Raw genomic sequence first — 12836 nt, forward strand, 5'->3', positions numbered from 1 at the left:
CTCTCTTGTTGCGGAGCACAGGCTCCAGTCGCGCAGGCTCAGTAGTTGTGGCTCACGGGCCTAGCTGCTCCACGGCATGTGGGATCCTCCCAGACCAGGGCTCGAACCTGTGTTCCCTGCACTGGCAGGCAGACTCTCAACCACCGCGCCACCAGGAAAGCCCCCAGCTCCAGCCTCTTTAATTCCACCAGCTTGATCTTGTTTCCCATTAAGCCATTTGCTCTTTTTCGTCTTCTCTTTACACATGCCGTTCCCTCTGCTTGGAATTCCCCACTGCTTTCCCCAGTTAAATGGAGCCCTTGCTACTTGCTTCTAGCTCTTTCCCTTTAAAACATTTACTATTGTGATTGCTGATTTCTGTTTCCGCATCAGTCTGTAGCTCCTTAAAGGAAGGAAATGTCTTGTTCTCCACTGTAATCTCTGCACCTATTGTAGTGCCCGCCTCTTTCTAGGTAATATAAATATTTAATTATTTCAGTTCCCTGTACAACTTGGTTCCATAATTCACCATATGCCTGGTTGGGCCAGGCATAAAATTGTTAAAATCGTTAAGAGTGAGAGTGAAAGTGAGACCTGGGCCGAGTCTTCCGGGATTCCCAGGCCGTCAGAGGAGAGCAAACTCCTCACGCCACGTGAAGTGTAGTTACAGCGAAGTTCTTTTGTGGGGGGAGGGGTAGGAGGTGTTTGTTGTTGCGTCGCTACAGAGGACTTTACGGTGAAGAGACCTAAGGGGTCCTACGGGCAGCAGCCGGGGCAGCCCGGGAGCCTTTGCTGGAGTCTGATCATGTGACTTTCAACATGGCGACAGCCTTGGCTCATTCCAGGAAGGGGCGGAGCCTGGGCAGGGGGCAGGCTCAGAATTAGGCTGCAGTGGGGGCTGTGCTCGCGTTTACAGACAACTTACCATGGAGGCGAACGAGTGTGGGTGAGTTCTCTGTGCCACCACGCAGTGTGGCCATACGGGCTTCTGACCTGACTCTTTCAGCTCAGGAATCTGTCCCTATACCCCTCTTCCCCAACCCCGGAGAACCCAAGTTTCTGGAATCCCAAATCCTCCAACCATGGATTCCTGAGATGTTCATCCCAGGGACCGCCTAGCTGGACTGAGTACCCCAGACCTTTATTTAGGAGATGCTCTCTGGACTTTCTAATCCTCAACTAAGATCCCTTTTTCGGACCGTCATCTCTAATCTCCCCCATGACCATCCCCCAGCCTGGAGATCTTCCAGCCCTAAAACCAGCCCATTAGTACCCTTGTTCCTGAGATTTTTTGGTCCAAAGACCCCCCAAACTCTCCTAACTGGACTTTCGTTCCCTCCCCCGCCCCTACTCTCCCAGTCCCTCCAGTGGCTTTGAGCCTGGGGAAGCTGCGACTATGTGTAGGGTAGAGGCCCCGGCACCGGCCCTTCTGGTCCTGTACACCACCTGATAGGCAGAGGGGAGGCGGAATCGGCGGGGAGCCACAGCTTGGTAGCTGGTCTGGAGAAGGCAGATAGCTGTGCTGGACTGTATCCGCCTTTAGAACCCGAGCCCTGCCCAACCCCCAGCCTAGTTTACTGACACGTACCCTACCCGCTCCTGATCTCCAGACCTCAGGGTTTCCCGGAGCTGAAGAATGACACCTTCCTGCGAGCAGCTTGGGGAGAAGAAACAGACTACACTCCTGTTTGGTGCATGCGGCAGGCAGGCCGCTACTTACCAGGTCAGGGTCAGGGCCTCGGAGTCTAGGTAAAACTCTGGAGGGTGAAAAGTTTTTGAGGGGCAGAGGAGGGCTCTGGAGGTTCCTCAAGGCTGAGCCCTGCTTTCCCTTTTTTGTCTGCAGAGTTTAGGGAAACTCGGGCTGCCCAGGACTTTTTCAGCACCTGTCGCTCCCCAGAGACCTGCTGTGAACTGACTCTGCAGGTGAGGGGTCCACAAAAGAGGGCGAGATTTATGCTCTCAGCTCGCCACCTAGCAATCTGTCTTCTGTTCCCTATAGCCACTGCATCGCTTCCCTCTGGATGCTGCCATCATCTTCTCCGACATCCTTGTTGTACCCCAGGTACCTGCTCAAATCTGATTCTTGAATGGGTAACAAAGGGAAAAGACAGTCAAGGCTCAAGATAAGCACTTATCCTTATGGGACAGAGGGAAAAACAGGCTGGAAGAGATGGAGTTTGGCTGAGTTTTATTCTCCTTTTCCTTCTTCCTGGCATGGGTTGAACAGATCTCCTCCTGGAGTTACAGGTTGGGAACCCGGACGTTTTCTCCCCCACCAGGCACTGGGCATGGAGGTGACCATGGTGCCTGGCAAAGGGCCCAGCTTCCCAGAGCCATTAAGAGAAGAGCGGGATTTACAGCGCCTCCGGGATCCAACAACAGTGGCCTCTGAGCTGGGTTATGTGTTCCAGGCCATCACCCTCACTCGACAACGTCTGGCTGGGCGTGTGCCACTGATTGGCTTTGCTGGTGCCCCGGTAATATGGAACAGGGCAGGGACTTGGGCTTGGAGAAATTACTTTGGCAGATCTGGGTGCAGACAAGCGAAGGAAGTGTCTATCTGGCTTCTGTCTTTTGCAGTGGACTCTCATGACATACATGGTTGAGGGTGGCGGCTCAAGCACCATGGCTCAGGCCAAACGCTGGCTTTACCAGAGACCGCAGGCCAGTCACCAGCTCCTTCGCATCCTTACTGATGCTCTCGTCCCATATCTGGTGGGACAAGTGGCTGCTGGTGCCCAGGTAAGTCCTGAGGGAGAGACAGATAGGCTGGGGTTTCGTCTTTATTTATTTATTTATTTTCAGCTGCGTTGGGTCTTCATTGCTGCGCGCGGGCTTTCTGTAGTTGTGGCGAGCGGGGGCTACTCTTTGTTGCGGTGCCTGGGCTTCTCATTGTGGTGGCTTCTCTTGTTGCAGAGCACAGGCTCTAGGCGCGTGGGCTTCAGTAGTTGTGGCCCGCGGGCTCAGTAGTTGCAGCTCATGGGCTCTAGAGCGCAGGCTCAGTAGTTGTGGCGCATGGGCTTAGTTGCTCTGCGGCATGTGGGATCTTCCCGGACCAGGGCTCGAACCTGTGTCTCCTGCATTGGCAGGCAGATTCTTAACCACTGTGCCACCAGGGAAGCCCTGGGGTTTAGTCTTTAAGGACCAGAAACAATACAGTTCCTTATACCTGTGACGGTAGGTGTCTCAATACCAGGCACAAAAGAAGCTTGGCATGAAATGATCTGGCTGGAGCAGCTAAGCCCAGACACTGGCACGGGGGCTTAATGCTCTGTGTATTCAAAGACCAAACCTAGCACTGGGATCTGGAGAATGCAAAACTTTTTGACTGGAACTGGGCTTATAGGCTTAGGCAGTCTCAGGGGTTGAAGTCACTTGGGGAAAACTGAAGGAAGACTGAGGCACATTCTGTATGTGGGGCCCAAGATACTTCCTCTTTATGTGTTATGCATTTCTTTTCTAACTGTAGGCATTGCAGCTCTTTGAGTCCCATGCAGGGCATCTTGGCCCACAACTCTTCAGTAAGTTTGCACTGCCCTACATCCGTGATGTGGCCAAGCGAGTGAAAGCCGGGCTGCAGGAGGCAGGCCTGGCACCGGTGCCCATGGTAAGGATGGGGATCAGATGAGTGAAGGTGGGCTCTTGGAACTATCAGGTTAAGTCCTGCATGGACCGAAGTGACCACTGGAGGGCAGAAGCACAGCTGAGCTATATTAGGAGGCATAGCAAAGCCCTCGGCAGCCTGAGATTTGCCCTTTCCCCCAGATCATCTTTGCTAAGGACGGACATTTTGCCCTGGAGGAGCTGGCCCAGGCTGGCTACGAGGTGGTTGGGCTTGACTGGACAGTGGCCCCAGAGAAAGCCCGGTGAGTGATGGAAGGTGAGGTGGAGGGGATGCAACTGCCATATGTGCAGTCACCAGAACAGGGCACTGACTCTACTTCCAGGGACTGCGTGGGAAAGACAGTGACCCTGCAGGGCAACCTGGACCCCTGTGCCTTATATGCATCTGAGGTAACAACCAGGTCCCTGTGTGTGTCTGTGGTTGTTTCTGTGCACTCCCATGGTTCTGGATATGGTTGTGTTTATTACTATGTGTGTGCTTCTATTTGTTTATCCCTCCCTTCTACTCCATTCATACCACGTGAACTCTAGGAAGGCAGGAGTTTCTTTTCATTGATTTTGTTCATTTGTGTTTTCTTAGTGCCTGGCCCATACTAGGCATCTGATAGTTTTTTGAATGACTGTATGAGCAACACTGAGTAGAAGCATGCCTACATGTATGTGTGCCGCTATTATGTATAGGGAGGACAGAGGTGTGCTGGCCCCCCCTGTAGCCAGTGCCCTGTTGGTCCCCCCAGGAGGAGATTGGGCGGTTGGTGCAGCAGATGCTGAATGACTTTGGGCCACAGCGCTACATTGCCAACCTGGGCCATGGACTTTACCCTGACATGGACCCAGAACACGTGGGAGCCTTTGTGGATGCCGTGCACAAACACTCACGCCTGCTTCGACAGAATTGAGCATAATCCTTTTCTCTGAAGTACCACTAACACAGATGATTGTTTCCAGGAGAATAAAAGTTCCAGAGTTGGAGTCTTGCGTGTGGTTTTGTTTGTGAAAGATCTGTGCCCTTATCCTCAGTTCCTTCTGAGCCTCTTCCTTCCCTGGGCCTCTTTCTGCATCCTCTCCCACAAGTCATGGGAGCTCGGGTATCAGTGAATATGTATGTAGGACTTAATGTCAGGACCTTTGCCACCATCTTGCTCTCAGATCTCCAAGCCCCAGAGCTACATGGGGCTATGCAGATCTTCCTAGGAGCTGGAGCTGTGACATTTGCAGGGAAATGGGGTCCCTATAGCATATGAGGCCAAATTGACAGGGCTTTGTGTCTGGGGAGGGAAGGGTGTATAGATCAGAGTGGGACACAGAAATGGCTAGAATACTTCAGAAAGGCCTGTTGAGGAAGATGGAGTCTAGGTGAGCAGGGAGAAGCTGAGAGAACTTCAGCTTTGGCACCAAAACTTGGGAAGACATAAAGACTCGGTTAAGTTGCTTAGGATTAGAGCCTTAGACTTGCATCACTGAGGCAAGAAGCCTTCTGAAGCCAGTAGGCCCCATGGCACTCAGGGTTGCTCTGCATTCTTTTCTGCACATACCCTCTAATTTTCTCAGTATCTTGCTGTTTCTGCGCTTCACGGTGGTACCTACTTCCTGGGATCAGGCTCTGATGGGCCTGTGAGCTCTGGAGAGGGGTGTGGTGCAGTAGGAAATTTTTCATTTGTCATTCCACATCTTAGACCATTAGGAACCCACTGTGCTATATAGCCTAACCAGCTCCCTGTCCCAGCCAGGGTGATGGAGAAGAGAGAGAAGGGCCCCATTTATTGAAAGAACACAATTTCTGATTTTAGAAAAATGATCTTTTCTGTGATCCATGATTTATTCATAGAAAAGCACTGTGAGTTCACACACTTGCTAAAAAACGGCAATTGTGATACAGAAATGGGAGTGGCGTCGTCTTTTTTTTTTTTTAAACCAACCTATTGGGCTGAGAGGTTGTTGGGCCCGTAGCTGGACGGTGAGACTTTGGTAGCCACAAACAGCAAATGCAACTTACTGGTTAGCGTGGAGAAAAAAAAAGTGACACAAACAGTTTGTCAAAGACAGGAAAGTAAAGCAGACAAAGAGGTCCTTAGTTCACACTCTAACTATACCACCCCTTCCCTGTCACACCCCACCCCCTACTCGGGAACTAAAACATGAAACAGTAACCACCAAGACACTGGCATCTAAATGACTCTTCTGAATGCCTGTGCTACCTCCTATTACAATTCCAGGCTGAGCAGAGGGGTCAGGAGGGTAGCAGGAACACGATACACTGTGGAGGTCAGCCAGGGCTAAGACAGGGGTTGCCCACTAGAGCTAGAAACTAGTCAGAAAGGAAAAGGCCAAATGCATTCCAGCCACAGCCTCCAAACCAATGACCAATGGGACTGTGACAGAAGCAGGCAGAAGAAGCTTGAGGTAGAAAGGCAGGGGAAGAAAGCAAGTACAGGGTAAGAAGAGAAATGTGGCGCTGAAGGAGCTACTCAGGGCAGAGGGAGACTAGTGCTTAGAAGCTTGTTTGGTGAGACAATGGTGAATAAAGGAGGCACAGAGATGTGGAACATGTTTAGCTGGTGAGAGAATAAGAGAAATGGGGATGAGAGATCTGGCAAAAAGAGAAGGGACACATTCATGCAGATCCTCAAACATGAATTCACAGACAAAGCTACATGTGGAAATATACACAGTTACACACAGACATGGACATGTTTATACACATGCACTTACGTGTGCCCAGATACACAAACACTACACATGCATCGACAAACATCCACACACACACACACACACACACAGATATGTATTTTTATATGTTCACAAATGTGTATACCCTCACACAGAAACCCACCATCCAGTACACAGACATGTCTTCACACACAGACCTGACACAGATACACATAAATATACATGTGCACATATAGGCATGCACAGATATATCTATGCACACAGATGCACGTACGTAGCCATTCAGATCCACACACACACAAGTATAATGAGAGATGAAACCAGATGCTCTCTAACACAAAGGTGACCAGAGTAGATGAACATTATGAGCCCAGTGGCCTCCCAGACCTTCACCTTCTCCCTGCCCTTGTTTCTCAGGAGCTCGGCAGGCCCCCAGAGAGAGAGGCTGTGTGAGGCAGGAGCAAGAGCTTCTGTGTCCTCATGGCTTCGTGAGGTGAAAGTCTAAGTCAAGACGGGGCCCTGCCCCTCACCCACCACCGGGCTGTCAATGCCCATCTGCAGGCCGGGGTTTCTGCATAGACTAGACTTGGGGTTTACTCTAATGGCCATTTTTCTCTCTGCCACCCCCACTCTTCCACTGCCAATAGCATATACTCTGCAAGGGAAACCTGAGAAATGGTTGTGAATCTCCTCAGAAAACAAGCCTATCTTCCCACCCACAGCTACCCATCAAATTAGAACCAGAATTATAAATAGTTACAATTTTACAATGTAATTGGCAACACATATACTATAGTATTTACAGTACCATAAATGCTTCTGTTTCTCTGGTTAAGCAATCCCTGAGACGGAACAGTGTTCTGTGTTTGCCAAGGAGAGAGGGCCAACACCCAGGACACGCAGGATAGCGGGGCGTGAGGTGGCATGTGTGGGGTTTCTGATCGGTCTGCAGGGCCCAGCTCCTCCAGGAACAGTGGGCTGTTGCGAGAACCTTGACAAGGCATGTTGGCTAGAGTTGGACTCTCCCCATGCTTAGCCCTGTGGTCCTCTGGCTTCAGCCACAGGTGCTCAGAGTCCTCTCAGGGTGGACAAATGTTTGTGTCCTTGGCCTGACCAGATGGTACCTGGGAGCGCAGGATGCCCCAGCAGCGAGCCATCTGCTCTCTCAGCCAAAGCGCTCTCGCACCAGCAGCATCAGCTTCTTCTTGCCTTTGTAGATTTGTTTGAGGTTGTCGATGAACTGGGCAAACTGCAGGTGGCCATCCTGTGGCAGCAGGAAGGTCTCCCGGGCCTTGCTCAGAAACTCAATGAACTCTCCGTAGTGGCGAGGGCTGATGTGTGTCAGGCGTGAGTGTGTGGTGTTGATATAGGCATTGATGGTGGCATCCAGCAGCTGGCGCAGGGGAGCTTTGTCGGTGGACATAAGCTTTCCCGAGCTGCGGCGGCCTGGGATGCCGGCCAGGCCAGGTGCAGTGACCGTGCAGCGCCGTAGGATGTCTGAAAGCACTGTGGCACAGTGCACGCTCTTCACCACCAGGGGAATCAGGGCCGCCAGCTCATTCTTGCCCAGGGAGTGGCTGAGGGCACACGCCCAGAGCACATCGTTGATGGCCGGGTGGGTGTCCTGGTTGTAGGCCAGGTTGAGATGGCTCATGGCCAGTGAGGCCAGCTTGAAGGCACGTAGCGGGTAGCCACGGAGCTCCATGTAGCGGGCGATGGTGAACAGCTGTGAGTGAGTCATGCCGCCGGCAGCAGCATCGATGGCAATCTGGTAGGCTGCTTCAAAGGCGATGTGGTCCTTCTCACAAAGTGTAAGGGCCGATAGGGCGCAGCTCTGTGGATCCTTCATAGCACACTGCAGGGCCAGCGTGCGAGCACAGCTAGCCAGCTCCTCCCGCTGTGGATAGTCAAGACTGAGGCGCAGGATAGTGGTGTGGGATACGGCTGTGGCAGCCACAATGCTGGTAGCCTCGGTGGGGGTGAAGAGTGTGTACCAGCTCTGCAGGATGCTCACCAGGGCCTGCACACCTGTCAGGGAGAGCCTGAGCTCAGCTGTGGCCATCCGGGTCCTGATCCAGGTCTGCCCAGACTACCATTTGGGGTCAGAACTTGGCCTGCAGAGATGAGTTCTCCCTCCTTCTCAGCAGCCTTGAGATGATCTGAGGCAACCAGGGCAAGGGGACCATCCCAGATGCCCAGACCCTGTTTGGGGTCTCTTCCCATCCCTTCCTTCCCCAGGTGAGAGTGTTGAAGGTTTCTGCAGGTGCTCTAAGCCCCTCACAAGGATGGAGCAACAGAGCCTGTGGTTTGCCTGCCCCAAGGCAGGAGTCGCAGATCTGCCTGGGGGTTCTAGCTGAAGTGGGGCCTCTCAGGGTAGAGTCTTGTGCTGGGGCTTTGGGCTCTAGATGGGGTCCCGAGCCTCCAAATTGTTTGGGGTTTCTCAGAATCATGGACAGGGACTGGGACCAAACCACTGGGCCAACTACCTCCCAAGGCTGCACTTGAGTACTTGTGGCTGAAAATTCACTCTCTCAGAATGTCTCTGATCAGAGGGTCAAAGTGCTGCTGACATCAGGGTATGGTCCAAGCAGTGAGGGCAGAGTTTGGTCAGGCTGAACAGAGGCCATCTTCTCCTACCAGCAGCCTCATCCTTTCCTAGCCATCAGTAATAGGAATATGAGCGCTCTAAAGATTCGTCGTCCTGTCCCATGAGTAGGGCCTAGGAATCCTTTCCCCTTGGGGTACAGGGAGCTGGGATACTTACCCACTTCTGTAGCACATGTCACCAACCACCGCACCATCTCTCGGCGCCTCCAGTTAAGGGTTGATAAGGTCATCCTCATCACCTGGGCAAAAAAGCAGCCTTCCCAGTTGGCTAAGCATAACTGCTATAACCTCCCCCTTCCCACTCCCCCTTGCCATTCATTTATGCAACAAGTATTTATTGGTGCCTTAAACAGCCATCTCTCCCCTGATAACTACAGATGGGTTTGTTTAATTTCTGCCCCATCCCTGCTACCAATCAGATAGAACACTCCTCTGATAACCTGTAATGAATAAAGCTCTTATTACCACACCTTGCTTGACTTGGAGGAAGGGGGGTGGGGTAGGGAGAAGAAGGGGACCCTGTGGAGCCTAAGGCTATACTGCTTAACTGGCCTTAACTTCAAAACAGAGGCCAATGTTGAGTCCTTACCTTGTGTCTAGCCTAGAAGCTGTGTCCTGGGGACAGAGAAAGAACCAGTCCTGGCCCATGCCCACTCCAGTCCCCGTGGGATCTTATCTTCTACTAGTTGTCACTAGGCCAGAAGTCTAAAGTGGGGATGGCCCGCTTGTCCTCCATACCTGTAACCCCAGCTCCAGGGCCACGTTGAGCAGGGTGCTGTCTGTACTACTGTCCGTGGGTGTAGCAATCTTGAATGCATCTTGGGCGAGTTTGAAGATGAGGGAGGAAGAATGGATGTGCTTCTGTATTGCTTCCAGGATTGTGCGGAGCCTCAGAGTGTCTCCTACAGGTGCCGAGAGAAGGGGCAGGGACAAGTTCTTCTTTAAAGCTTCCCTGAACAGTCAGCTGATCACAACAGGTACTGGTTGAACTGGCGGCTATCAATGCACTGAGTGCTTCTGAAGGCCACCATCTCTTCTGGGTGGTCAAGCTCTGTCTCCACTGAACCCACTGGAGGCTCCTTCCTTCCCCAGGCACCCACATGAATTCACCTCTCTCCACCTTTTCATCTGCCTCTACCCCTCACCCTCTTTTCCCTCAGGATCTTTAGGTCCCAGAAGTCATTTTCTCGAACACCTGAATTTTGAGAGCTACTTATACAGGAGAAGGAAGCCACATTATTGCCAAAAAAGTATGCCAGTCCCATAGTTTGTTCCTCAGTACAGCTCCCTGGAGCAAAAAGGAGCTGGGCCACCACTTCCTATCCAGTAGGCAAGTATGAGTGCACAAAGTCAAGGAATACATTGCAGGAATGCCCTGTGTACCATATGACGTGAAGGTCACTGTATAATGGCAGTAGGGTATATGAAAGATTGGTGTATCTTCTGAGGGGGTAAATGTGAAGTAAAGATAGAACAAAAAGTAGGTCTTACATTTTACCAAGAGGTGCAGTGGTAAGAGTATACAAACTTTGGAGTAAAATACATTGGGAAGTGAACCTAGTTCAGCCATTTACCAGATCAGTTACCTCATGGAAGTAATGGAAACAATAACCTTTTAAGGTTGTTGGGGGAATTATAAAAAATTTGTGTATAGTTAATCTATGATTCTACTTTTATATAAAAAAGATAAGTAGCAGTCTGTGTGTGTACAGCACGTGTGTGCACACATATATGAACAGGAAATATCTGGGAATATTTATTATAACACTGTCTTAGTAGTAGTAGTTATCTTTGGGTGTCAGGATTGAGAGACTACCTTTTTTTCTTCTATCATCTTTAAAAACAATTAAAACATTTAATAGACTTTGTGTTTTTTTTGGCCACACTGCGTGGCTCGTGGGATCTTAGTTCCCTGACCAGGGATTGAACCCGGGCCCTTGTCAGTGAGAGCACGGAGTCCTAACCACTGGACCACCAGGGAATTCCCCACAAGTTTGGTCTCTATATCTGTGAGTCTGTTTCTTTTCTGTTATATTCACTAGTTTGTTGTATTTTTTTAGATTTCACATAAAAGTGCTATCATACAATATTTGTCTTTCTCTGTCTGACTTAATTTACTTAGCAGAACACCCTCCAAGTCCATCCATGTTGTTGCAAATGGCAAAATTTTGTTCTTTTTTATGGCTGAGCAGTATTCCATTGTGTATCTATCTATACCATCTCTTCTTTTTTAAACATCTTTATTGGAGTATAATTGCTTTACATTGTTGTGTTAGTTTCAGCTGTATAACAAAGTGAATCAGCTATACATATACATATATCCCCATATCCCCTCCCTCTTGCGTCTCCTTCCCACCCTCCCTATCCCACCCCTCTAGGTGGTGTACCATCTCTTCTTTATCCATTCATCTGTTGATGGACACTTAGGGTGCTTCCATTTCTTGGCTATTGTAAATGATGCTGCTATGAACACTGGGGTACATGTATCTTTTTGAATTAGTGTTTTAATATTTTTTGGATATATACCCAGGAGTGGAATTGCTGGGTCATATCGTATTTCTATTTTTAGTTTTCTGAGAACCCTCCATATCATTTTCCACAGTGGCTGCACCAATTTACATTTCCAGCAACAGTGTACGAGGGTTCCCTTTTTTCCACATCCTCACCAACCTTTGTTATTTGTGTTCTTTTTTTTTTAAAATTAATTAATTAATTTATTTTTGGCTGTGTTGGGTCTTCGTTTCTGTGTGAGGGCTTTCTCCAGTTGCGGCGAGTGGGGGCCACTCTTCATCGTGGTGCGCGGACCTCTCACTGTCGCGGCCTCTCCCATTGCAGAGCACAGGCTCCAGACGCGCAGGCTCAGTAGTTGTGGCTCACGGGCCCAGCCGCTTTGCAGCATGTGGGATCTTCCCGGACCAGGGCTTGAACCTGTGTCACCTTCCTTGGCAGGCAGATTCTCAACCACTGCGCCACCAGGGAAGCCCTATTTGTGTTCTTTTTGAGGACAGCCATTCTTACAAGTGTGAGGTGATTATCTCATTGTGGTTTTAATTTGCATTTCTCTGATGATTAATGATATTGAGCATCTTTTTATGTGCCTGTTGAGCATTCCAAATAGACATTTGGAAAAATGTCTATTCAGGTCTTCTGCCCATCTTTTAATCAGGTTGTTTTTTTTTTTTTTTGATGTTAGGTTTTATGAGCTGTTTATATATTTTGGATTTAACCCCTTATTGGTCATATTATTTGCAAATATTTTCTCCCATTCAGTAGGTTGTCTTTTCATTTTGTTGATGGTTTCTTTTGCTGTGCAAAAAGCGTTAAGTTTAATTAGGTCCCATTTGTTTATTTTTGCTTTTATTTCCTTTCCTTTAGGATACAGATCCAAAAAAACATTGCTACGATTTATGTCAGAGTGTTTTCTTCAAGGAGTTTTATGGTTTCTGGTCTTACATTTAGGTCTTTGATTCATTTTGAGTTTATTTTTGTATATAGGGTTAGAGAACGTTCTAATTTCATTCTTTTACATGTAGCTCTCCAGGTTTCCCAGCACCATTTATTGAAGGGTAGCTCATTTCTTTTTATTGGTAAATAATATCCCATTGTATGGATCTACCTCCGTTTGTTTATCCATTCACCTACTGCAGGGCATCTTGGTTGCTTCCAGTTTTTGGCAATTACAAATAAAGCTGCTATAAACATTTGTGTGCTGGTTTTTGTGTGGACATAAGTTTCCAACTCATTTGGGTAAATACTTAGGAACATGATTGCTGGATCATGTGGTTAGACTATGTGCAGCTTTGTAAAAATACTGCCAAACTGTCTTCCAAAGTGGCTGGACCTTTTGCATTCCCACCAGGAATGAATGAGTCCCTGCTTCTCCACATCCCCACTAGTGTTTGGTGTTGTCAGTGTTTTGGATTTTAGCCATTCTAATAGGTATGTAGTGGTATCTA

General features: G+C 49.3%; 2 protein-coding genes across 2 annotated transcripts in view; one reads left to right on the plus strand and one right to left on the minus strand.

Moving 5' to 3' along the window:
* The first annotated feature begins 791 nt into the window (after positions 1 to 791).
* UROD (uroporphyrinogen decarboxylase) lies at positions 792 to 4575 on the plus strand. Its single transcript, XM_007164561.3, has 10 exons — positions 792 to 925; positions 1590 to 1702; positions 1823 to 1902; positions 1979 to 2041; positions 2259 to 2456; positions 2560 to 2721; positions 3449 to 3586; positions 3745 to 3845; positions 3927 to 3993; positions 4341 to 4575. The coding sequence occupies exons 1-10, from the start codon at positions 906 to 908 to the stop codon at positions 4500 to 4502; spliced, it is 1104 nt and encodes a 367-aa protein (XP_007164623.2). The 5' UTR covers positions 792 to 905; the 3' UTR covers positions 4503 to 4575.
* Positions 4576 to 5425: 850 nt separating this feature from the next.
* The window catches only part of ZSWIM5 (zinc finger SWIM-type containing 5), a 262034-nt gene continuing 254623 nt past the window's right edge, over positions 5426 to 12836 (minus strand). The window contains exons 12-14 of the mRNA XM_007164766.2: positions 9619 to 9782; positions 9038 to 9119; positions 5426 to 8301 (exon numbers count right to left, since the gene is read on the minus strand). Coding sequence (XP_007164828.2) covers positions 7439 to 8301; positions 9038 to 9119; positions 9619 to 9782 — 1109 coding nt within the window. The 3' untranslated portion in view covers positions 5426 to 7438. The remainder of the gene's footprint in view (positions 8302 to 9037; positions 9120 to 9618; positions 9783 to 12836) is intronic.

The sequence above is a fragment of the Balaenoptera acutorostrata genome, chromosome 1, assembly GCF_949987535.1.
Source record: "Balaenoptera acutorostrata chromosome 1, mBalAcu1.1, whole genome shotgun sequence".
Taxonomy (NCBI): Eukaryota; Metazoa; Chordata; class Mammalia; order Artiodactyla; family Balaenopteridae; genus Balaenoptera; species Balaenoptera acutorostrata.